The sequence below is a fragment of the Mobula birostris genome, chromosome 8 (assembly GCF_030028105.1).
Source record: "Mobula birostris isolate sMobBir1 chromosome 8, sMobBir1.hap1, whole genome shotgun sequence".
In the NCBI taxonomy this organism is placed as follows: Eukaryota; Metazoa; Chordata; class Chondrichthyes; order Myliobatiformes; family Myliobatidae; genus Mobula; species Mobula birostris.
Genome location: NC_092377.1, coordinates 145664955 through 145692302, shown reverse-complemented (window position 1 = coordinate 145692302; position 27348 = coordinate 145664955). Strand labels below are relative to the sequence as shown.

General features: G+C 41.5%; 1 protein-coding gene across 2 annotated transcripts in view; it reads left to right on the top strand.

The window, feature by feature from the left end:
• The window catches only part of LOC140201802 (scavenger receptor cysteine-rich domain-containing protein DMBT1-like), a 43036-nt gene extending 17246 nt beyond the window's left edge, over positions 1–25790 (top strand). For both annotated transcript variants that reach the window (XM_072266489.1, XM_072266488.1), the window contains 11 exons: positions 5290–5604; positions 7327–7641; positions 15149–15463; positions 17587–17904; positions 17992–18054; positions 18146–18463; positions 18594–18626; positions 20956–21060; positions 21484–21591; positions 24719–24826; positions 25236–25790. In XM_072266489.1, coding sequence (XP_072122590.1) covers positions 5290–5604; positions 7327–7641; positions 15149–15463; positions 17587–17904; positions 17992–18054; positions 18146–18463; positions 18594–18626; positions 20956–21060; positions 21484–21591; positions 24719–24826; positions 25236–25441 — 2204 coding nt within the window. In that variant the 3' untranslated portion in view covers positions 25442–25790. The remainder of the gene's footprint in view (positions 1–5289; positions 5605–7326; positions 7642–15148; positions 15464–17586; positions 17905–17991; positions 18055–18145; positions 18464–18593; positions 18627–20955; positions 21061–21483; positions 21592–24718; positions 24827–25235) is intronic.
• The last annotated feature ends 1558 nt before the right edge of the window (positions 25791–27348 follow it).

Here is a 27348-nt window from a genome sequence, read left to right as displayed (position 1 = left end):
AGGACTGGAAGGTCGCAAATGTAGTTCCGTTATTTAAGAAAGGAAGGAGGCAGCAAAAAGAAAATTACAGACCTAGTAGTCTGGCATCGGTAGTTGGAAAGATATTGGAGTCAATCCTCAAGGGACGAGGTTATGAAATACCTCGAGGTGCATGACAAGGTAGGCTGAAGCCAGCATGGTTTCATGAAGGGATGATCCTGCCTCACCAACCTAATGGAATGTTTTGAGGTAATCTCGAATAAGATGGACAAGGGAGAGGCTGTGGATGTTGTCTATTTGGATTTTCAAAAAGCCTTCGATAAGGTGCCGCATATAAGGCTGCTTAATAAGATGAGAGCCCATGTAATTACAGTAAAGATATTGAAATGGGTGGAGCATTTGATTGATAGGCAGAAAACAATGGGTGGGAATAAAGGGATTCATTCTGATTGGTTGCCGGTTACTAGTGGTGTTCCGCAGGGCTCGGTGTTGGGGCCGTTTATTTTTACGATGTTTATCGATGATTTGGATTATGGATTAAATGGTTTTGTGGCTAAATTTGCGGATGATACCCAGATAGGTGGAGGAGCAGGAAATGTTGAAGAAACGGAAAGGTTGCAGAGAGGCTTAGTCAGTTTAGGAGAGTGGGCAAAGAAATGGCAGATGAGATACAACGTTGACAAATGTACGGTTTTGTACATTTCGGAAGAAGAAATAATCGGGCAGATTACTATTTAGATGTGGAGAAAATTCAAAAATCGGAAGTGCAAAGGGATTTGGGGGTCCTCTTGCAGGATACCCTAAAGGTTAACCACCAATTTGGATCAGCGGTAAGGAAAGCGAATGCTATGTTGTTATTTTTTCAAGAGCAATAGTGTATAAGAGTAAGGATGTGTTGATGAGGCTCTATGGGGCATTAGTGAGTCCTTATTTGGAATACTGTGTGCAGCTTTGGGCCCCCTATCATAGAAAGGATGTACTAATGTTGAAGAGAGTTCAGAGAAGATTTACGAGGATGTTTCCTTGGATTGTATTCATTAGAGTATAGAAGAATGAGAGAGTATCTCATAGAAATATTTGGAATGTTGAAACGGTATGACCGAGTAGATGTGGAAAGGTTGTTTCCCTTGGTGGGTGAGACCAGGACAAGAAACCATAGTCACAGAATTAGAGGGTACCCAGTTAAAACAGAGGTGAGGAGATTTTTTTTTTTTAGCTAGAGGGTCGTGGATTTGTGGAATTCTTTGCCACATACAGCTGTGGAGGCCCGATCATTGAGGGTGTTCAAGGAGGAGATTGACAGGTATCTAATTAGTCAGGGTATCAAGGGATATGGGGAAAAGCCGGAAATTGGAACTAGATGAGTGAATAGTTTAGCTCATGGGGGAGCTGCGGAGCAGATTCGATGGGCCGAATGGCCTACTTCTACTCCTTTGCCTTGTGATCTTGTGAAACTTTAGAATGGATGAAAAAAAGAATCTCCTATCAAAACTTGACCAATAGGCTGATAAATTACGATGGCATTGAGCAAGGAGTTAGCATATTAGCAAAGTACTTAGGGATTATTCACCAATTTCATTAAGGACTAGTGATATAGCTGCACAAAAAAAAAGGAGTATTGGACCACGGAAGAGGGAGATTGCCCAGCGGATCTTATGGACGGACGAGATGGTGGAACATACTGCAGGCAGCATACCGTTTAGAAAGGAATGCAAATAAAGTACATGAACATAAGTACTCAAAAGTATGTTGTGATTTTATAGGTTTGTAGGGAAGTATGTTGTTCAGGCAGCACTCTGAAATTGAACGGGAAGCACATGGCGATAGTTTCAGAAAACATCATTCAGGTAAAATCAGAAACCACATCGTAATAGAACATAAACTTAAGCATCTGGAGCAATTGCATGCCCTTCGATATAGAATGTTATGCCGACCATGTAACTGACTCTAGAAGCTGCCTAGAATGTTCCTACCGTATAGCCCTCTATTTTTCTAAGCTCTATGTGCCCATCTGAGAATCTCATAAAAGACCGTATTGTATCTGCTCCTACAACCATCGCAGACAGTGCTTTCCACTTCATCCGGCACGCTCTGTGTGAAAATCTTACCTCTGACATCATCCAGTACCACTTCCAAGCACCTTGAAACTATGCCCCCTAGTGCTACCCATTTCAGCCCTGGGGCAAAAAAGCCTGGCTATCCAGGCGATCAATATACACCTCTACCAGGTCACCTCTTATCCTTGGTCGCTTCAAAGAGAAACCGGTAAGTTCACTCAACTTATTCTCATAAGGCATGTTCTCCAATCCAGACAGCATCTATGTAACTCTCCACTGCACTCTCTCTACTATAGCCACATTCTCCCTGTAGTAATATAGAGTGTATAAGATGATGAGAGGCATTGATCGTGTGGATAGTCAGAGGCTTTTACCCGGGGCTGTAATGCCTAACATGAGAGGGCACAGTTTTAAGGTGCTTGGAGGTAGGTACAGAGGAGATGTCAAGGGTAAGCTTTTCACGCATGGTGTGTGCATGGAATGGGCTGCCGACGGCGGTGGTGGAGCAGGATTCGATAGCGACTTTTAAGAGACTCCTGGATAGGTACATGGAGTTTAGAAAAATAGAAGGCTATGGGTACCGTAGGTAATTTCTAAAGTAAAGACATGCTCGGCACAGCTTAGCGCGCCGAAGGGCCTGTAGTGTGCTGTAGGCTTTCTATGTTGTATGTTCAATGAAGTGACCTGAGCTGAACACAATACTCCAAGTCTGTTCTAACTGTCTTGTATTGCTTTAACATTCTCTCACGGCTACTGAATTCAAATCAAACTAAAATAAAAGAAAACAATAAAATAGTTCAAATAAAACTAAATATGTAAGCTCTAATAAAATGCTGACAACGGCCTGAAACAGATTAAACGCTAAAGTCCAAAGAAGATAACATCTTCAGATTCCTGAACTAAAACGAATACACACAAAAATACACGAAGGGTCATTTGCCAGAAACGTCGCATGTTTACTCTTTTCCCATAGATGCTGGCTGGACCGCAGCGTTCCTCCAGCAATTTGTGTTAATCTTTTGAGAAAAAAACATTTAACAACTAAACCGTTGTCATTCATCACTACTGCAACAACGGAATAAAAATAATTTATTTTAGTTAATAGTTAATATCCAGATGCTTGGAAAATTTTGAAGAGATTACTCCTTTCTTGGAAAACGGACCGCACAAGATATGTTATCCAGAAATGTGTCAAAAACTGAAGACATTGTTTATGTTCCTTCATTTCTAAGCATCTATCGAATGCATTAGTGAGGAATGCAATTAGGTCGAAACACTCTGTGCCATTACCATCCGAGTTTCTTGCTGCAGAACCGAACAGAATAAATATCCGCATTGATCATGCATAGAGGCAAAGGATGAGAAGCCAATAACATAGTCGTTAATCGTACACAAAGTACCTTATGAATCCCCTGCAAATTAGGTTCAGGCCGGGGAATATTGATGATGTCTTAACAAAACCATAAGACCAGACCAGTCGATATAGGAGCAGAAATAGGTCATTCGTTCCATCGAATCTGCTCTCCCATTTTATGTCTGATCCATTTTATCTTTTAGCTCTAACCCCCTGCTTTCTCCCCCATAACCCTTCATGCTCTGACTAATGAAGAATTTGTCAAGCTCTACCTTAATTATACCCTAAGAGTTGAACTCCACAGCTGCCTGAAGCAACGAAGCCCACTCACTAGCTAAAGAAATTCTCTCTCATCTTCGTTCTAAAAGGACAGCCCTCTATTCCAAGGCATTGTCCTCTGGTCTTCGGCTATCGCACCATAGGAAACATCCTCTCTACATCGACTCTATCGAGAACGTTCAATATCGGTTTCACTTGGGTCAACACTTATTCTTCAGAATTCCAGTGAGCACAGGCTCAGAACCATCAAAAGCTCCCCATATGATAAGGCTTTCAATCTCGAAATAATTTTCCCAGACAGGCCAGTCAGCCTGAGAGCCAGAGGTGGAGAAGTTACTGGAAAATACTCTAATCGCCAGGATCTACGAGCTATTCATCAACAGAGTCTCATTTGGAGTCAGAATGGTATTGTGAATGGAAAATTGCGGTTACCAATACATTTTAAGCTTTTCTTTTTAACATTTAACGAAAATTGTAAATGACGGTAGGGCTGCGGATGTTTTACACAGGACTTCTGTACAGCCTTTGATCAGGTTCCACATGGGAGCTTGGTCTGAAAGATTCCGTCGTCCATTTGTCCATCCCCACTAATCTCCCTCCTGACATTTATCCTTTCAAGTGGCGCAAGTACAATACCTGCCCCTATATCTACACACCCATTATCATTCAGGGCCCCAAACAGTCTTTCCAGATGAGGCGACACTTCACCTGTGAGTATTTTGGTGTCATCTACTGTATTCGGTGCTCCCGGTGTGGCCTGCTGTTTATCAATAAGACCTGGAATAGATCGGGAGACCGTTTCACCGGGCATGTACAATCCGTTCTTCCAAAAAAGTAGGGTCTCCCAGTGGCCGTTAATTTCAATTCCACTTCCTGTTCCCATTCTGACATGAGCATCTTTCTGCTATCGCGATGAAGTCACACTGAGGTTGGAGGAGCAGCACCTTATATTCCGTGTGGGTAGCCCCAACCCAATCTGTTGGCATGAACATCGAGTTTTTAGAACTTCCGTTAATGCCTCCTCCTTCCCTTTACCATTTCCCATTTCCAATATATTCTTTCACTTTATCCCCTTACCTGCCTATTCCCACCCTTGAATGATCATCTCCCCTTTCTTTCTTCTAGTCCTTCTGTCCTTCACAATCAGATTTCCCCATTATCTAGCTCTGTATCCAGTAATTTTTCTAGATCTGCAATTCACCCCTTCCCCCTCCTGGTTGCTCCTATCAACTTGTGGTTCATCCTTCCCGCACTTCCTTACTCTGAATCCTCATCTTTTGTTTTTCCTCTCCTAGTGCAGGAACTCGGCCCGAAACATCGACTGCACTCCTTTCCATTCAGCTGCCTGGCCTGCTGAGTTCCATGGGCTTCCTGTATATAGTGCTTGGATTTCCAACATCTGCAGATTTTCTTATGTTTATGATAGGATCTCATAGCGAGGTGAAGAACACATCTGCATTGTACTGCTCAATGCGTTCCATTTCGATGAATCTTCATGTTGTGGAACAATTGCCAGGCAGTCATGTGGAGAAGGTGGAAAATCAAACAATTTCTCCAGTTTAGTATTTTACTCTGTTTTTATTGAGAGTACTTAACTACCTTCAATTATGTCTACAACAGGGAAGCATGGACCACGTTTGGTTAATGGGAAGAGCAGATGCTCTGGGCGTGTGGAAGTACTGCACGGAGGCCAGTGGGGGACACTTTGCGATGAACATTTTAGCCTGGAAGATGCTGCCGTGGTCTGTGAACATCTACAGTGCGGGGCAGTAAGTGCAACTCCTAGAGGTGCTAAATTTAGCGAAGGTAAAGGGCCATTGTGGAAGGATGACTACCGCTGCCTGGGGAACGAGTCCCGACTAACCGATTGTCCAGTCTCAGCCTGGGGTCAGATTAGCTGTTCACATGGGAATGACGCTGGTCTTATCTGCTCTGGTGAGTCACAAGGAATGTCGGACAGAAACAAACTACTCTTTGGTCGTAGAAATTTACACAACGGCGACGTGTTAAGTAATTTAAAGGATAGTTTACTGGTGACTATATCTGATTGAGATTAAGAAGATATTTGATGCTTCTTAATTTCGCAGATGCATGCCATAAGACCATAGAGACCAGAGAAAAACTACAGCACAGAAACAGGCCTTTTGGCCCTTCTTGGCTGTGCCGAACCATTTTCTGCCTAGTTCCACTGACCTGCACACGGACCATATCCCTCCATACACCTCCCATCCATATATCTGTTCAATTTATTCTTAAATGTTTTAAAAAAACACATTTACCACCTCGTCTGGCAGCTCATTCCATACTCCCAACACTCTCTGTGTGAAGAAGCCCCCGCTAATGTTCTCTTTAAACTTTTCCCCCCTCACCCTTAACCCATGTCCTCTGTTTTTTTTTCTCCCCTTGCCTCAGTTGAAAAAGCCTGCTTGCATTCACTCTATCTATACCCATCATAATTTTATAAACCTCTATCAAATCTCCCCTCATTCTTCTACGCTCCAGGGAATAAAGTCCTAACCTATTCAAACTTTCTCTGTAACTGAGTTTCTCAAGTCCCGGCAATTTCGTTGTATTATAATAGACTGTTTTAAGTATAGAGTGAATAATTCGTAAGTTGGAGAATAACCGTGCAGAAGGCTGCAGGATGATGGCAATTTGTTTATCAGCACAGCAGTCTTTGGCACAATGTAACATTCTACAAATATGGAAATATAATATCTGTGCAGAGAACAACTGTGTTATAGACTTTATTAATGAGTTGACGAGGGACAATAAGAAATGAAGGTTCCCATTTAAATTAGGTGAGTAAGAAAAAAGCGCGGCATTTTTACTATGAACATAGAATACTTGTAACTTAGAAGACACAATTCATTCTGCGTATTATGTATCACCGCCTCTTTAACCTCCTCCAATAGCAGTCCAATCCTTCCCGACTAAACAACCCTCCATTGTTTTAATATCATCCATGTGTTCCTTAAATATCTCTACTGTATCTGCCTCTTTCGGCGCAGTAGCAAGCCGTTGCATGCGCACAACTGAACTCTCTGGGTAAGAAACTCAGCGCTGATTTTTTACCTATACTTTCCTCGATTTACCGTAAAGTGATACCTGCATGTATTCGCCATTTTGACTGTTGGGAAAAATCTCCGTCTATCCACACTACATAAGGCTCTTATCATCTTGTACATCTCAATCAATACCTATGTTGCTCTGCTTCGCTGCAAAGAAAAAAAAAAGTCGCTTTTTTTTTTATTTTTGTGTGTTTTTCTTTCGCCATTCGTAAAGGGAATTTGTAACTCGTTCCTGGGATGGCTGTACCTAATGTTCGGGAACAAAATAAAGAGATTTACGGAGGAGCCGCCGGCGCCAACAATGTAGATTTGGTTAGGGATCAGACTACGTAAATATTCAGTATTTATCAATATGGTCAAAGTTTAATTGTATGCCTCATAATTTCTAGTTTCTGAGATAAAGTACAGAAATAGTTTTTATTGCTCAAAAGGGCTGATAAACTTTACTGATATTGCTGGCAACCTAAGTAACATGTGGGAAAATTAGTGTATAAAACAAACCATACAGCAACATCTGGAAAAAAAAAATATTGTGGATACCTTTCCTTGATATTAACTCTTTTATCTATCTTCTTCGGTATCGTAGCTGAAATGTGGTCTTTGAGACTGAGCGATGGGGGAAGCCGATGCGACGGCCGAGTGGAGGTTTATGCTAACGGCACCTGGCATAGATTGCAGGATAAAGATTGGAACCTCAATGACGCAAACGTTGTCTGTGGACAATTGCGTTGCGGCTTCGCCAAATCCGCCTACAACTCCTCAAGGTACAGAGAAACTGCACGGCCCGTGTGGGTGACCGAAGTTCAATGCGAAGGAAACGAGTCACATCTCCGAAACTGCAACATCTCGGTGTTGAACAGGTCTTCTTCTGACATCTTGGGCGTTGGTGTCCTATGTTCAGGTGAATATTGTCAATGGGAATTTGTGAACTAGTGTGGTCATTAGTAATGCATCGAGAAATTCAGAGACAATAAGGCATACAGATAGATTTATCGCCACATCGGAGCAAACGTCCTTATTGAAGGATCTCCGTTTTATAGTACAATGACCCCCAACCACCCTCCCCACCACGCACACACATACAACGCCTCCCGAAGCCCCGTTCCACAGAGACTACAACATATTTGAATATCAGAGGGAATTTGCAGTAGTCCCTGAGTTTACCAGCGTAACAGGTTGCACAACCTTGGGATATGGAGGAAAATCTAAATACATTATCTAAATCTAAAGCATCCTGTTTTCTAGCAGAATACGCAAAATTCGCCCAGAGAATCGGTATTTAATCTGCGTCAATGGATCTGTGACGCACCAGCTGTAATGCTATGAACACGATTTCGCAGAATCATTCGCCATTGGACTGTATGCCAAACCGGAGTGTCTTGCAGAGCGTCAATAGGGGGGGGGGGGAGCTGCTCATTTATCTGTTCGCTTCAATCTAATCAGGAATCGCATTCAGATTTCTGTGGATTGCAAACGGCTAAATTACTGTGTATGCACTTGTAAATAACATACATTAATTCATTTTGATGACCACCGACCTGGGAGGATGAAAGCCCATCTTGCATGCTGTACAATTACGAGGTTGAAGTTTCAGTTCCATATACCTGAAACTCTCAGCTTGAACACTTAGTTTGAGATCTTTCAATGAGACCGCACTAGTTTGGCTGTGAAACTATCTGTCTTCAATTGTGTTCAGTGAATAGATGTGTGTTAATTACCTTAGTACATAGATGTGTACTTGTCTACAGCGACTACAACAGTAAATTGAATGAGAAGAAGATACATCTATTTTGTATAGTCATCAAAGAAAAACATTATATCCCGGAACATTTCTCTTATAGGGCGGACAAACCTTGGTTGGTGTCTCCAGCTGCATCTTCTAACACGCGCTCTCCAATTCCCACCACTCTTGCGTTCGTGAGTTCATTCCTTTGATAGTATCATGTTTTGTTTAACTCATGTCACCTCCTGCATTACATGCTGAAGGAACACACAAAATCAGGGAATCAACGTTGCAGTTGTGCACAAAGAAACTTCGCCAGTACCGGAAAGGAGGTGTGTGTGTGTGGTGTGTGTGTGTGTGTGTGTGTGTGTGTGTGTGTGTGTGTGTGTGTGTGTGTGTGTGTGTGTGTGTGTGTGTGTGTGTGTGTGTGTGTGGGTTGGTGGTGTCGGTGGTAAATGATGTAAGAGATTCAAGTGTTAGGCTGAGATGAATGAATCCGCTATGAATCTGATTTATGACAGCTGGCGATGGAAACAATGAAAGAAGACGGGGCATCAGATAGTGATGATGACCGGGTAATGAGAAGATATGAGAGGGGAACGTGAACGGGAAAAGTTGAACGAAAGAATAGAGGGCGGCTACTGGAGAAATTACCGGAAGTAACAGTATTTCCTTCAGATTGAGGTGGACGGTATTTTGATCGCGTTGACGTATGCGGAGAATGCAGTTTACGGCGTATCCAGTAAAACTTTCTGATAGTTCAGTTTCATGCTGCAGGTGCAGGTTTGGCTAACGAAAGAGCAACGAGAGCTGATGTCTGACCTTATTTCACTTTAAATCATGTGGATGATCAAGAATTTTCAGTGTTTATCCGATAATTGCCATTAGATGCATGAGCGAAATTCTCAGAGAACATATTTTTTTATTGGTTTGACTTTTATGCACTGCTGCTTTAACATGCAATAATTCAATTGCAATTTGCTCATCCAGGCATATGCACATTGACAGCACGGAGTTCACTTTTTTTCCAAATTTATGTTGCACAGATACTGTGTGAGTTCGAGCATCAAATATTTCATGTAATGTGATTTTCCAGTCACGCGATGATGATTGGAAGGAGATAGGACAGTGGTTTACAGTTTTCATCGATTAAGCCAATTGAATTGTATTGCTATATAATACACACACACAGAAACACACACACTCACACACACACACACACTCACACACACACACATACACACACACACACTCACACACACACATACACACACACACACTCACACACAGACATACACACACACATATACACACACACTCACACACACACACACTCACACACACACTCACACACACACATATACACATACACATACACACACACACACTCTCTCTCTCACACACACACACACATACACACACACACTCACACACACATACACACACACTCACACACAGACATGCACACACACATACACACACACACACTCACACACACATATACACACACATACACACACACACTCACACACACGCACACACACTCTCTCTCTCTCTCACACACACATACACACACACACACACACTCACACACACATACACACAGACACACTCACACACACATACACACACACACACTCACACACAGACAAACACACACACGCACACACACACACACACTCTCTCTCTCTCTCACACACACACACACACACACACACACACACACACACACACACACACACACATGAGGAGGTTAGTTCACTACAGGGGGATGGGAACCAGTGCAGAGGGTCAGAGGGGTGTAAAGTGAGGGTAGAAACAAGAAGTACTATGGAGAAAAGTAAAAGTGGCAGGCCGACAAATCCAGGGCAAGCATTAAAAAGGGCCACTTTTCAGCATAATTGTATAAGGGCTAAGAGAGTTGTAAAAGAGCGCCTGAAGGCTTTGTGTGTCAATGCAAGGAGCATTCGTAATAAGGTGGATGAATTGAAAGTGCAGATTGTTATTAATGATTATGATATAGTTGGGATCACAGAGACATGGCTCCAGGGTGACCAGGGATGGGAGCTCAACGTTCAGGGATATTCAATATTCAGGAGGGATAGACATGAAGGAGGGGAGGTGGGATGTCGTTGCTGGTTAAAGAAGAGATTAACGCAATAGAAAGGAAGGACATAAGCCGGGAAGATGTGGAATCGATATGGGTAGAGCTGCGTAACACTAAGGGGCAGAAGACGCTGGTGGGAGTTGTGTACAGGCCACCTAACAGTAGTAGTGAGGTCGGAGATGGTATTAAACAGGAAATTAGAAATGTGTGCAATAAAGGAACAGCAGTTATAATGGGTGACTTCAATCTACATGTAGATTGGGTGAACCAAATTGGTAAAGGTGCTGAGGAAGAGGATTTCTTGGAATGTATGCGGGATGTTTTTTTGAACCAACATGTCGAGGAACCAACTAGAGAGCAGGCTATTCTGGACTGGGTTTTGAGCAATGAGGAAGGGTTAATTAGCAATCTTGTCGTGAGAGGTCCCTTGGGTAAGAGTGACCATAATATGGTGGAATTCTTCATTCAGATGGAGAGTGACATAGTTAATTCAGAAACAAAGGTTCTGAACTTAAAGAGGGGTAACTTTGAAGGTATGAGACGTGAATTAGCTAAGATAGACTGGCAAATGACACTTAAAGGATTGACGGTGGATATGCAATGGCAAGCATTTAAAGGTTGCATGAATGAACTGCAACAAAAGTTCATCCCAGTTTGGCAAAAGAATAAATGAAGGAAGGTAGTGCACCCGTGGCTGACAAGAGAAATTAGGGATAGTATCAATTCCAAAGAAGAAGCATACAAATTAGCCAGAGAAAGTGGCTCACCTGAGGACTGGGAGAAATTCAGAGGTCAGCAGAGGAGGACAAAGGGCTTAATTAGAAAGGGGAAAAAAGATTATGAGAGAAAACTGGCAGGAAACATAAAAACGGACTGTAAAAGCCTTTATAGATATGTAAAAAGGAAAAGACTGGTAAAGACAAATGTAGGTCCCCTGCAGACAGAAACAGGTGAATTGATTATGGGGAGCAAGGAAATGGCAGACCAATTGAATAATTACTTTGGCTCTGTCTTCACTAAGGAGGACATAAATAATCTTCCAGAAATATTAGGGGACAGAGGGTCCAGTGAGATGGAGGAACTGAGCGAAATACATGTTAGTAGGGAAGTGGTGTTAGGTAAATTGAAGGGATTGAAGGCAGATAACTCCCCAGGGCAAGATGGTCTGCATCCCAGGGTGCTTAAGGAAGTAGCCCAAGAAATAGTGGATGCATTAGTGATAATTTTTCAAAACTAGTTAGATTCTGGACTAGTTCCTGAGGATTGGAGGGTGGCTAATGTAACTCCACTTTTTAAAAAAGGAGGGAGAGAGAAACCGGGGAAAAATACACCGGTTAGCCTAACGTCGGTGGTGAGGAAACTGCTGGAGTCAGTTATCAAGGATGTGATAACAGCACATTTGGAAAGCGGTGAAATGATCGGACAAAGTCAGCATGGATTTGTGAAAGGAAAATCATGTCTGACGAATCTCATAGAATTTTTTCAGGATGTAACTAGTAGAGAGGATAGGGGAGAACCAGTGGATATGGTATATTTGGATTTTCAGAAGGCTTTTGACAAGGTCCCACACAGGAGATTAGTGTGCAAACTTAAAGCACACGGTATTGGGGGTAAGGTATTGGTGTGGGTGGAGAGTTGGTTAGCAGACAGGAAGCAAAGAGTGGGAATAAACGGGACCTTTTCAGAATGGCAGGCGGTGGCTAGTGGGGTACCGCAAGGCTCAGTGCTGGGACCCCAGTTGTTTACAATATATATTAATGACTTGGATGAGAGAATTAAATGCAGCATCTCCAAGTTTGCGGATGACACGAAGCTGAGTGGCAGTGTAAGCTGTGAGGAGGATGCTAAGAGGATGCAGGGTGACTTGGATAGGTTGGGTGAGTGGGCAAATTCATGGCAGATGCAATTTAATGTGGATAAATGTGAAGTTATCCACTTTGGTGGCAAAAATAGGAAAACAGATTATTATCTGAATGGTGGCCGATTAGGAAAAGGGGAGGTGCAACGAGACCTGGGTGTCATTATACACCAGTCATTGAAAGTGGGCATGCAGGTACAGCAGGCGGTGAAAAAGGCGAATGGTATGCTGGCATTTATAGTGAGAAGATTCGAGTACAAGAGCAGGGAGGTACTACTGCAGTTGTACAAGGCCTTGGTGAGACCACACCTGGAGTATTGTGTGCAGTTTTGGTCCCCTAATCTGAGGAAAGACATCCTTGCCATAGAGGGAGTACAAAGAAGGTTCACCAGATTGATTCCTGGGATGGCAGGACTTTCATATGAAGAAAGACTGGATGAACTGGGCTTGTACTCGTTGGAATTTAGAAGATTGAGGGGGGATCTGATTGAAACGTATAAGATCCTGAAGGGATTGGACAGGCTAGATGCAGGAAGATTGTTCCCGATGTTGGGGAAGTCCAGAACGAGGGGTCACAGTTTGAGGATAGAGGGGATGCCTTTTAGGACCGAGATTAGGAAAAACTTCTTCACACAGAGAGTGGTAGATCTGTGGAATTCTCTGCCACAGGAAACAGTTGAGGCCAGTTCATTGGCTATATTTAAGAGGGAGTTAGATATGGCCCTTGTGGCTACGGGGGTCAGGGGGTATGGAGGGAAGGCTGGGGCGGTGTTCTGAGTTGGATGATCAGCCATGATCATAATAAATGGCGGTGCAAGCTCGTAGGGCCAAATGGCCTATTCCTGCACCTATTTTCTATGTTTCTATGTTTCTATATACACACACACACACACACACACACACAGACACACACACACACACACACACACACACACACACACACACACACACACACACACACTCACACACACATATAGACTGTAGAGCTGAATTGCAAACATTTTACTTGAAGATGCTCTTCTTACTCTCCTGAAACTCTTTCACCCACACTGGAGCACAAGTCGCCAACAGCAGCTCGCCAGTGACCTCTGTGATTGATTTTGCTGCCTTTGCTGTTGTGTTTTGGGCTTTCGGTTTTCACCACACGGCTTCATACATGTTCTTAAGAAAGTTCCTTCCTCTCCCAGGAATGATGTCTTTGTAGTTTCTGACGAAACATTTGTAGCACCGTTTTTTTTTTCAAACTGGGTTTTGTGTTTGTCCATGTCCGTTCACAAGATGTTCCTCCGTGCTTCTCATGTCCGTCATCCGTAGAATCAGGATTGTGAACGGAATCCTACTGGACAAATAACAGATATTCATTCTGGAGTGGCCGCTGCGTACTGTGTAGCGCCGCCATCTTCTCTTGATTGGGTATAAAACAACAACAACAACAACAACAACAACAACAACAACATTATTAAACATATAGTGAAAAAGTGACATTTTCTAGCCTGGGCTCTCAGCAAAACGGACAACCGAAGGAGTAGAAGATAACATTTACACTTTAAACATATCCTAGCACATTTGTTATAAAGGTTAATTCTGCACAATACTTTAAGCTTCATATTAGCGAGGTATGGATGTAATTAGCTGGAAAGATAGACACTTCCTCAGAACGTGACCGCAATTTTGTGCACTCGTCGTTTGGAGGCACCTTGTGCTTAACCGCAGTTCCTGCAGCAAAAAAAAAGAAATTTTATCAGAGTAAGAGGCAGAAAAAAATAGTAAGCAATGTCTTTATACATGAAAGAGCATCAATTGTCTCCCAGTCCTTTTCTCCAGAAATATAACACCTGGTTTGTTTAATGACTATCCTACGTATATTTTCCAACGCTCAATATCCATGATGGTCTTTGCTCTGTTTTTCAATGTGAATTATTTTCATTGGCAAAGACATTATTCATTATTCAATAGTATAAATACCTTAATTTGTACGATGAAAGAAACAGTCATATATCTTCGCCGAAAATATAGACGACAATGAAAATAATGACATAGTTCCACTGTAGACATCATATGTCGTTAGACCCGAGTGCATGAACATCAGTTCCTTATCAATTTCTGGTAAAATGAGACTGATTAGATCATCCCATATTCGCCATTGTGATTAGAAAGCCGGAGATACTGGGCACGAGGTATAGTGGTAAGATGCTCACTTCCCAACGATGTGGCCCAAAGCTCTTTCCGCCGCCTTGGGAGAGGACGACATCTTCAAATTAGGGATCACCACTCTGGTGTTGGCCATGATCCACACAGTGAAACTGTCCGATTAAAAGAAATGCCAACTCCGTAGAGTAATGTAGCCAATGCCTGCCACAATGATTGATGTATGGTTCCTCATACAGTGCCTCGTCCAAAGAAAAACCCAACCTGGAATAGTCAATGCCCAACTTTCTATGTTGGGTACGAATGTTGGGCACAGCGACCTGGTTCAGATATAAACCAGTGACTGAATGCTCAGCTCCGTGGAAGCTCAAACCCGCCTGGGTATCTTACTGAATTCTGACAGTCTTTTCGCTTTTGAGTTTATACTTCAGCACTTTCAGCTACAAATATTCGTGACACCATTGCACAATTATTTTCAATGTTTGTTTTCAGATGAAGTTTCAGAAATACGAACGAGGTGATGGAATCAATTTTTAATGGAATGGGTAAACTCGTATGTTTCTTTTCAACAGACCACTTACAGTTAAGGCTATTCGGCAGTGAAGATGGGTGTGCTGGAAGACTGGAGATTTATTACCATGGATCCTGGGGAACAGTCTGCGATGACTCCTGGGATCTAGTTGACGCTAACGTGGTTTGCAGGCAACTAGGTTGTGGTTATGCTTTGGCGGCAAAAATTCATGGCACCTGTGGACGAAGCACTGGAGAAATTTGGTTGGATGAAATGAGATGCTCGGGTAATGAAACGTATCTCTGGAAATGTCCATCAGCCCCGTGGGGCCAACATGACTGCAGCCATAAGGAAGATGTGACAGTGGAATGTTCCGGTAAGCTATGTACATTTTGCTCATTTTCTGCAACGTGTTATTTCAGTCTTCACTTTGGAGATTTGTGGAACGATTTACGGCACACAATAGGGTTATTGAAATATAACCATAGAAATCTACAGTGCATGACAGACCCCTCGGCCCACAATGCTGTGCCTATCATATAATCTAGTCTAGAAACTGCCTACAATTTCCCTGCTGCATAACCTTCTATTTTTCGAAGCTCCATGTACCTATCTTCATCACCGTCACTGGCAGCGCGTGCCACGCACCCAACACCATTACACTAACAATACCGGCTAATCTGTGTAATGTTTTCGCTCTGCTTATTCAAACTAAAACACTTAACATGTTGTACCCAATTACTTTCAAAAAGAATGTGAAAGCGAAAAGCCATATAATCAGAGCAGCATATAAGATAGAGAGGTGAATGTGTAACACAATGTCAACACCACTAATTGCAGCAAACGTATCAATTAATGTAGCATTGAAGGTAACTGATTCAGATTACGCCTTGTTCTTTTGCCAGATGCGTTGCTCTTCGCAATTTTTTTCTGTTATGCACTTTTGGGCAGAAAACTCTATTTGTTTTACTATGAGGTAGAGAACTGTATCGAACATCCCCCGACCCAACGAGATAAGCAAACAATTGTCTTGCTAACCCTTAGCTCCTGGAATCCCGAGCCCCCAGAGCAAAGCAGTACGTCACGTGGGAACGCATAAATTCTTTACAGACAGCGGCGGTATTAATCCCGGGGGGAAAAAAAGTGAAAACAGTAACAAGTAGAAAAAAAATGATTCTGTGGCAAATTGGAAATACGCAAAAATTGAAATACCTAACTCTAGATAATACAATATTGATTCCGGACGATTACATGGAACCAAATTGTTTCTCAAGCTTCTGTGACATTTGATTGTTACAGTAAGGGGCGTCAAGATATAAAATAAATAAGTAGGTGCGGAACAGCGTTGTTGATTATTAGGGGACCAGAGCTCATCTGCACTACTCACTTGAACGCAGGTGTTGATCAGAGCGATTAAGCTGTGAAAGGGAGACAAATTGTTAACAACGCCAATAACACCTGCAAGATGTAAGAATCGATGGAGTGCAAGGGAAACTTTGCGTCAATGGCGAAGGCTAAGATAGAGGGAAGACAATAGAGTCGTTTCTGAAGCACTTGCAGCAGAGAGCGTCTTGGATTGTATTCATTAGAGTATAGAAGAATGAGAGGGGATCTCATAGAAACGTTTCAAATGTTGAAAGGGTTGGACAGAGTAGATGTGGAAAGGTTGTTTCCCTCGGTTGGTGAGTCCAAGACAAGAGGCCATAGTCTTAGAATTAGAGGGTACCCAGTTAAAACAGAGATGAGGAGGTTTTTTTTTAGCCAGAAGGTCGTGGATTTGTGGAATTCGTTCCCACATATGGCTGTGGAGGGCCGATCATTGAAGGTGTTTAAGGAGGAGATTGACAGGTATCTAATTAGTCAGGGTATCAAGGGATATGTGGAAAAAGCCGGAAGTGGAACTAGATGGGTGAATAGTTTATCTCATGGGGGAGCTGCGGAGCAGACTCGATGGACCGAAAGACCTACTTCTGCTCCTTTGTCTTGTGATCTTGTGATAATCTAATTGGCGGTTTCTGCAGATTGGACACTGAGTGAGCATTTCTCTCGAAAGACTGAAGCGTGGCTCATTACTTATGAAAATTTGCAGGGACCTTTTCCGTTTATTTCCTATTATTTATTTCTTGCAGCTCTGCTCATTTTCAACATCGTGTTCAGAGTGGAAAAAAAAACTAACACCTGTTCCTCATTTTCACCCAAACCATCCTCAGATTCAATGCTTGATCCTTCGCAAAACCGGTGAAGTGCAATAAAATTTCACTAACAGTCCCACGTTTCTGTTCCTCCACATTCCATAATTAATTAGAATAGAGCTCTTTGTTGTTCCCTGATTTCCTTATCCGTCCACACTTTCCCTTCTGAGTGTTCCGTGCGCTTTCAGATTTTTGAGGTACTACAAATTTGTATCACGTGCTTTTTTTTTGTTGGCCGAAAATAAGACAAGTTTTCTGTGGTATGAAAGCATTCTTAGGACCTTCGAATTAACTGCTTTGTTCTCAGAACACAAAGAAATGCGCCTGGTGAATGGAAATCACAGCTGTGAAGGGAGAGTGGAAGTGCGGTACAATGGGAGGTGGGGAACAGTTTGTTCCGAGAAACTGGATGATACGGATGCTAACGTGATCTGTAAGCAAATGAACTGCGGGCCCATCGAATCTATTGAGTATGACTCCAAGAAGTATCTAGAAGGATCTGATCCAATCTGGCTGGATGAAATAAGATGTCTCTCGTATGAGTCGACTCTTTGGCAGTGTCATGCAGACCCTTGGGGGAAACACGACTGTCAACATAGCGAAGATGCAGGTGTTAAATGTAAAGGTAACAGATGGAACTCATTATCTGGCGATTTGCATTATATACGTAGTTGTTAAGAATAAACAGAGAACTTTTTTCTCTTGTCATCAGAAGCGAAAATACCGGAGAGGTCCAGTGAAAAGGTCTGTGAAGCACCCTATGTACCTCAAGCAGGTAATTAATGCTACAAGTTACAATATCAGCTAATCAGTTTAAATTCAGTTTCGGAGTTATGATTAAGGAAAAATAAGTGTTTTTTTTTCAGCGTTAGAACTACCGTTGCGTCTTTCTGGCGGCAACACCAATTGCTCCGGAAGGTTGGAGATAGAATCCAATAAGACTTGGGGCACGATATGCGATGATTCCTGGGATATAGCCGATGCCAATGTAGCGTGCAGGCAGCTGGGCTGTGGCTCTGCCCTTTGGACTCTCGTGTCGGATAAAAATGTCCAGGACATCGGTGATATTTGGATGGATGAAGTGAAATGCAAAGGAAGTGAAGCTTTTCTGTCTAGTTGTTCTTCCTCTCCACTCGGTCAACATGACTGTGATCATAAGGAAGTTGTCTTTATTGTTTGTTCAGGTAGGCGTCCTTGGACAAATTCCATGTTTTCTTCAACTGATTTGTAAACGTCGGAATCATAAACAACTGAAAAATAGAACCAAAAAAAATGAAGTTATTAACATTTATCCAATAATTCTCTTCACAACAGATTCCGCTCCTCTCACTGGTTCGACGGGTTCAGGTATTTGATATTATGGCATTTCTCCTTTATTCGAACTCGAAAATAGTTAACAGCAGCACTGATTTTCCTCTGTTACTAATTGTCCATCCCAAAGGAATTGAGCGGTTAACTGAGCGTTTAACATATTTGCCGAAATCCTTGTTGTCCAATCAAGTGTTTGTATCGGGATGTTGTAAAATTCTTAAAAATAATATATCCAACACCTGCCAAATATCTCGGTGAAATTACCTTATGTGGACTTCAGGATAATTGCCTCATTATTGAGGATCCACAAAGTGCCTTGAACAAGTGTTCTTATTGAAACTTTGAAGAATTTCCACTGTAGATTTGGTAAATGATAGTTGATCATTGTGTCAATAGTGACAATTAATTCATATCATTTGTTGTGAACTTCTCCATTAGTGTATCGTGCTCTAACCATGCAGAGAGGACGGCTCAGAAAGCTCAACAACCTCTCTATTTCATCAGAAAGTTAAAGGCATTTGAACATTCCAATCGGCCCCCACCAATTATTAAGGAAGCGCCGTAGGAAGTATCCTGTTTGGATGCATAAGGGATTGCTATGAGTCCTCTACCATGGTATAGAGCAACTACAAATGTTTAACAGATCAGGGAAAACTGCATTCCTTCTATAGACTCTGACTTACCTTCTCGCTGCTACCGTAAAGCATGCGGTATAATCAAAGCTCCCAACCACCCCATGATTTTTTTCATGAATTCTTTCCATGACGCAGAATTTGCAAAAGCCTGAAAGCAGGATCAAAAATAGTTGTTAGTACCCTTGTATAAACCTTGTAAATAGATGTCTAGTACAAAAGTATTGACTCCAATTTACTTTATGATCTTGCTCTTTATTGTATACCTGTACTGCATTTTCTCTTCAGCTGCTGCACATTTTATGCCTTCTGTTATTGTTTTATCTTCTGCATCACCGCATTATGATGTTAGCTGCGTGGCCAGTATGTAAAACACACTTTTTACTGAATTTCGATACACGTGACAACAATAAATATGTTCCAATTCGAATTCCAGAATGTTCACATTTAGTCAGTTTGTTCTCGAGCCGGAAGAATTGAACAGACTGCGCATATCTTTCCACTGCTTGTGAAATGGTCTGTATGGACCTTGATGGAAAGTGCGCTGTGAGTCTGGCTGGTTGGGATGCATATTTTGTATGAAGTACTGTACTGCTTTGCGCTGTTGTTATACAGTGTCATTGGTGGTAAATCTACAGCTTGCTGGTATCTTCTGCATTTATCACAGTGCAGTACGGAGAGCAATGTCATCGTTTCACAAAGGCACCTTGGATGTCATAACTGCAGTGCAGTGGTCAAGGGGGACAAAGAAAAAAAACTAGGAATTAAATACTTACAAAGCTAAGTTTGAATGCTATTCCCTGTTTTGCGTTTTGCCTGACAGGCCGAGATTTAATTTCGTCTGGAAAGAATGTTGATAAGTTTGAAAGATAATTTTGACATTGGAGTATTGATCCAGAGTCATTGTATTTTTCAATATGATGAGGAAACAAATGCCCTGCAGCGTCTGCTTTGTACTGCGGCTTCAATGCTATAATTCCATTAGTTTGATCTCTATACTATCCGAAAATCCCGAGTTGTGAAAATGGATGTTTGTGGTTGAAAGGATTTGGAGTCGGTATGAATAATGGAAACCACGAAGAACCTTCGAGCAGTGGACATGCTTGCCAGGACAAATACCATTCTTGCAGAAATAACTTGACTCTTTATTTATTCAAGATGTCCTCCGGACTCCGTGTGTACGTTTTGTTTCTTTTCACAAAAAAAAAAAAAAAAAAAAAAAAATCAACCACAGCTCTGTGACCTTTGGCGATAACCCATTACCTATTATGTAACTTCTCATGGCCGTCATGTTTTGAACAGATTATTCTGTCATTTAAACAGGTTATCCTGTTCGACTCACAATATATTTTCAGAGCTATTGACTTCCACTTGAGAGACATTCACCAATGCATTCTATTTTTTTTAATCTCCATAATTCTCTCGTCGTAGCATTTGCTTCATTTTCCTTTGCCATTTTCACCACGGATGACGTATTGTCTAACGTTTATCGGGTTTTGTTCCATAGTGTCGTTTTACAAGCTTACTTTTTTTTCCAACATCATAACCCGTAACTATCAGTTCCATTTTTTTACACGACATATCTGACGTCTTTCCATAAATCTTATTCTTCGAGTAATTCTGCATTATGCAGACTAACTTCGATAAATAAAAATAAGCATTTCTCTTTGTGAATGTCTAAACCTTAAAGTTATAATATCTGTTTTAATTTGTCTAATGAATTTGTGTTTAAGTATTGGAAAACAAGTTCTCCTCCATCTTGTTTGCTGTCTGCGTGACGTTTGGAATCGTTGTCGTGGGCGAGTTATTCGCAACGATGGTGATAAAGCGGAGAAGAGGTAAGATTCAAGCTTTAAACTTTCTTATTTTTCGGAATAGTATTTCAAATTTTGTTAAGAGTAATGTATGCTGATTTTTTACAGGCGGTCGTGTTATTATCCGGTACAATACGGATGGTACCCACACCTGTGTAGTAATAATAAACGTCTCATCATTTGGAATGTTGTATACCAAACGGTGGAACAACTATTGGCAGATATGTTTTATATATCTACAGACAGCCTGCATTCAGTCTTTCTACTGTTACTGTAATTCTTCCAAATGTACAGATTATATGAATGATGATGACAGAATTTTCAAAGTTCTCGTTCATCAACAGACATATATGATTGTTTCTCCATTATTAATTTTAATACCGAGAGTTAACTCTTCAATTTGTATCTTGTAAATGAACATGGTTTTCCGAACTGTCACTTCAACAGACGCAGAGTTTAGAGGCAGAGCTTCATCTGATATCTTTTACCAAGCAATTTATGAAGAAATTGATGATACTCCTCGCATCAAGAACTTGAATTATTCACAAGATTCAGGTACGTCTTGCTTCTTTCATTTACTTTTCAGGAGGTCAACACCGTCTCCACCCATACCGGCACAAGAAATCGAGAAATACCGCTTAAAGATAACAAAACGTACTTCAAAGTTGAAACGAAAAGAATCAGAGAAAAAAAGAAATGAAATGTCTGACAGCAAGATGTCTGTTGGCCATAGGAAAATTCAGACTTTGGCTTATGGAGTTTATGGTGGACAGAAGCCAAGGCCCTCCGTTTTTTTTTAAAAAAAAATCTTCCTTTCTTTCTTCTTTCACAACTAGAGCACTGTGGAGACTAGGTAAGTTCGTACAATGTTCCTCTTGCGGGATGGGGCAAGGCAAAGTGACCTTTAGTGTCCGTGGCGACTGCACTTGGAAGAAATGCATCAAGCTGCAGTTTCCTACAGATTGTGCAAAGGAACTGGAGCTGGAACTAGATGAATTCCCGATTATTAGGGAGGTTGAGAGGCTGACCGGCGGGACTTACATGTAGGTAGTTACACCTAAGGGGCAGGACACAGGTAACTGGCTGACCTTCAGAAGGAGAATGAGATAATTAGCCAATGCAGAGTACCTTCGTGGCTGCTCTCCTCAACAGCAGTGGTACTGCTTTGGACACTATGTGGCAGGAATGACTTTTCAAGGGAAAGGCATACTCGTCAGTTCTCTGGCAGTGAGTGTGGCCCTGTGGCTCAGAAGGAAAGGCAGGAGGAGAGGCGTCCTGCACTGCTGGACGATTCATTTGGTTAAGTAATCAGGCAGATGTTTCTGGCTACGTGAACGATATTATTATTTCCCAGGTGGCAGGGTCACGAACATCTCTGATCAACTCCAAATAATTATTAAGTCGGGAGTGGGAGAGTGAGCAGCAAAAGGTCATGATCAACGTCGGTTTGTAAGAATGGGTGATCAGGTCCTACAAAGAGTGCTTACGGAATTAGGGGATGAGTGAAAGGACAAAAATTCCAGGGTTGTGATCTTAGGATTGCTATGAAAATTATACTGAAGGAACGGTTTGACAGTGCTGAAAAGTGGTGAGGTGTTGGTGGGGTTGTGGTTTAAATTACACTTGTAGGTGGATGCGAGCTGGGGCATAAGAACAGATAGTGGCGTGGTTGTGGGGAACGAAGTTGTTGAGCAACATACAACGTCAAGAATCGAGAGACTGACCGTGTTCTGAGTTGTGTATTTTTCAATGAAGGAAGTATGTAAGAAAACGCTGATGAGCTTACGGTACGGATCAGCACATGGGGCAATGACATTATTGTCATTAGTGAAACTTGGTTGCAGTATTGATAGGGTCGTCACTGAGAACCCCAGGATTTCATTGCCTTAGACTTGATAGTACAGCAGTGATTAAATGGGGAGTGGTGACATCACTTATATGAGAAAATGTCACAGCAGAGTTCAGTAGGAAAGACTGGTGAGCTCGCCTGCTGAGGCTATATGAGTGGAACTATTGAACAAGTGAAGGACAGCGATTGTAATATATTTTTAACACAGACCACCCAACAATCAGCCGGATTTAGAGCTGCAGAATTAAGAAAGAGAGGAGAGAGAGAGAGACAGGGGGACGGGAGAGAGAGAGAGGGAGAGAGAAAGCTCATACTGCTGCAAGAGCATATGGCACTGATAGTTGGTACTTTAAAATTCACACATATTCATTGGAATCCTTATACTGGAACATAGCCTGATGGAATAGTTTATCAAATATAGGCAGGTGACTTCCGAATTAGATAGAGCGAAATACTAGATCTCCTATTAGGGATGAGACAGGACAGGTGACAGGAGTTTGTGTCGTAGAAAATTTTGCATCTGGTGATCATAATTCCATTAGTTTCAAGACAATCGCTGAGAAAGGTAGATGTGATCATAGGGTTGCATTTCTTAATTGGGGAAATACTAAATTTAATGGTGTAAGAAAGAATCTGGAAAGTGTGAATTGGAATAGGTTGTTTTATGGGAAAGGCTTTCTTGTTAAGTGGGAGGACCCTCAAAAGTGAAATTCTCAGAGTACAGACTTTGTAATTGTCTGACAGAATAAAAGACAACGATAACATATTTTTGGAAAATAATAATTAAGAGAAAGGGACTACCCGAGGTAGGAGAAGCGCCTTATTTTCTGTCTGGGTATTAATTTCGATATTTCATTTTGATGAACAGGTGTTCTCCCCCCACAAACTTCCTCTGTACCCAACTCTGACATTTTACCTTCCTCATCTGCCCCGGCTCCTTATAACTATTACTCCTTCTTTCTCCCGTGCTCCACGCTCCTTTCCTATCAGAATCCGCTTTTCTCCAGCACTTGACCTTTCGAACTCACCTGGCTTCAGGAATCACCCCGCCTCTAGCCTCCTCCAGCTCCCTTCACGTTACAACTCTGGTATCTTCCCCTTTCTTCTGAGAGCTGAAGAAAGATCTTCGTTTGAAACTTAAATGATTTAAGACCTGATGAATTTCTCCTGCAGTTTGTGTGTGTTGTTTAGGATTTCTAGCATCTGCAGACTTTCTCGTGTGCATAATTTTTAGAGTCTGGAGGAATGATCAGACGAATGTCAAAGGTATTTTGATACACAGATGGCTGTAGGTTGGTGAAACGTTCTGCTAGGGGTAGTTGTAGCAGCAGATACACTAGATCCGTTAAAGAGACTCATAGGAAACATAGATGAAAGTACAGTGGAGGACGATACGGGAAGGAATGTTGGGACAAAGCTTCTGTGATGTGCTGAAAAACTCTGTGTTCCCTGCTGGAGAATCTTGAAATCGCAGTGAACTGGAATGTTGGAGGAAAAACAGTCGCCGATTGAGCTGCAGAGGTGTACTGATGCTACTAGCAGTAGTGCCCTCATCCATCTTTAAAAAATATATTTATCATACTCTATCAGTTTGTGTCATTGCTATCTCTCGTTCCTCATCATAATACAGACATTCCTTTCCTGCTCTCGTTCACCCAGCGCATCTACTCTGCAGTATTTGCACCAGCCTTGATTTTCACTTTTCTGACTGCGATCAGAGTAGCCTCACAGGAAGTGCCCACACTACTCTTACTGAGATGATGAAGGATTTATGAATTCCGTCCTGTAGATGAAATAAATCGCTCCATCATTATCTCTTTCGTTTACTTCTAGTCGCTGGTTCCATTGATTCCATCAATCAAATCGAATATTACACTTGTGATGCATTTAACAGCACCAAAATGAAACCAGGATGTACTGAAGGAAACTCGAGCGTTGAAGGTTGGTGTATGCTTCTTTATGATGTTATTTATTTTTCTTTATTTATCCGTTCTAATGACGGCGATCATAACCCCGACCAAGCAAGTTTTACAGGCATTATGACATTAAGTGATAAGAAATGTCAAACTTCTTTGAGGGATTTTCATTATTTCATGTGTGTGCCAAAAAATCTCGCCTGCAGACAGCCGAGTAATTGAATTAACTGCTATTTTTTGTTCATTTCGTTTTGGGATAATTAGAGAGCAGTTTTGGTGCACGATAACTTGTTCAAAGCCAACACAGTGATAAAGACCGGTCCTTCATCAGAATGCCGATCTCACGTGGAACAAAACGAATATCTTTCATCCAGCAGGGCGCGGTGTACAACATCTATTTTCAGGAATATCGATTTCATTAATGCTTCTCCTAGATCTGGTTCCCAACATATATGATGGCGTTGAGTACAGAACCATTGATTCTCCTGATGCTACGATCCCGATACCCGACGTAGCGACCGATACTCTAATGCTCAGAGTTGCCCATGATGACCTAGAAAATGAAGGTAATTTCAGCTCCATCATATACGCACGAAACAAAGTTCTGGGTAACAAAACACTGATCGTCTTATGCTTTTGACGCATTCAAATTTGTGTGTATATTTTGATTCTTAAAAATACAAGTCCTGGGAACGTAGTTCCCAGCAATTATAAATTACCCCGTGGTGCATTGAAACTTCCAGCCATTTCAGTCCCAAGAGTCGTCGACAGCTCGTTCACATACTTTACATCTTCACCATGAAGTTAGTAAGAAGGATTTTATTTGTATTTGTTCACTATTTGTGTCCCGTCAGCTGTAATTAATATTAATTGAAATCAGTTGAAATTAGGGTTCACGGAGTTGCTCAGTTCATGGAGGACTTTCCTTCACTGCAAAAAGTATTGTGTATTTTTTTTTCCTAAATTTTGAATGCAAATAATTAAATCCAGGATAAAGTTTCATAGATTTGTCCTGAAATATACTCTATACTGGGTTGATAACTAATCATGACGCATTACTGTCTGTTCAGGTTGAGGAGCCGAATACTTTCAGTGAAATTGCCCTGTGCCTTCCAATTTTGTCACTGAAATAAAAAAAAAAGACAGATAATATGTCCAACACTATTTGTATTTAATTTACAGTCTTCACTTAACCAGCTTAATCTATCAACTTTGTTTCCTTTCTCAGGTAAATTATTCTGAACTCCACGATCCCTTCTTCTAATGTGAGTCTTGAAGGGAGTGGAAATATTGCGAATAAACTATCCTTTCATCTCTCCAGAAAGATGAGCATGTAGATCGTCACGTTTTTGGTTTCTCACGTTGTAATACCAATAGCAGAAAGGTTGAGTTATTTTGAGACATTTGCTTTCTCTCTTGCCCTATAACATGCAAGAAATGATGTTTATTCAGCTGACCCGAAAGAAATCTGGTGAAATTAAAATGAAAATCAGTATTTTACTTCTTGAGCCTTCATGGTATCTCGTATGGTTCTTAAATATATCCCAGGATGCTCAGAAGAATGGTCTTATGGCTTTATCGTTCTTTATTTTGCTGTGGTTGGTGCCAGTCGCAGTTACATTTTACATTGTTCCGTGAAAGTTTGAAACAAATAAAATAAATATATTATTGTATGTATAATGTGATTCTCATTCATGTTATTAATGTGTTCATATTTTGGCCTAAACTTGTCACAGCCACCGATTCGGCAGCGCAGCGGATATGGCAATTGCCCTCGTGAATATGCACGTTTCAGCTAATTATTATTTTATTGTAATAGTATTTAATTCCATTCATTCCTTCGTATTATTTGTCGAGACTTGGACACAGCACAGCAACGCTTCGTTTCCTGTTTGCATTCGGCCTTGCCTGAGAACTTAGACAGTCGAGTGTACTGACTCTAAAGACTAGCGGTATTCATTTAATATTTAATTGTTCCTTTCAGCAGCAGAGTAGGCTTCGTTTTCCATTTAAGAGTTTTAGATAACGGTCCCGTTTGGTTGAGAGTTTATTTTCATTTCACTTTAACACTCTTTGCATTGAAGTCTGTGAACTATCAACCTGCTTCGGTGTCTCTCAGTAGGCTCTGGGGCCATATGTGAACCTGGTGACAAAACTCATGCCAGGCCAGCAGCATAGCGCTTGCGGATTACCTCTAATCCGAGCAAGAGATACATACTATCACAATATCCCTTTTGATGATGATTCAGATGTCGTGGCTACTTACCTTTGGCAGAGATGTGTGAATAAAGTCACAAAGTTGCAATCAGCAGTTTAAGGCAACGCTGGTGACGGTCATGAGACGCGATCGAGAGGAAGAGAGGGAGAGGGGACGAACAAACATTTTTCGCTCAACTTAATAAGTAAAAGAGTTTTCAGAATAAAGCTAATCGTTTCTACTTCGAAACAGGGCAGCAAAAAATTCCAGATGTTGGTTAATCTTCCGATATTATTTAAATCTGCAATTGCATTAGGTGAAGATCCAATATTCTCCCTTACCTTAAGTGT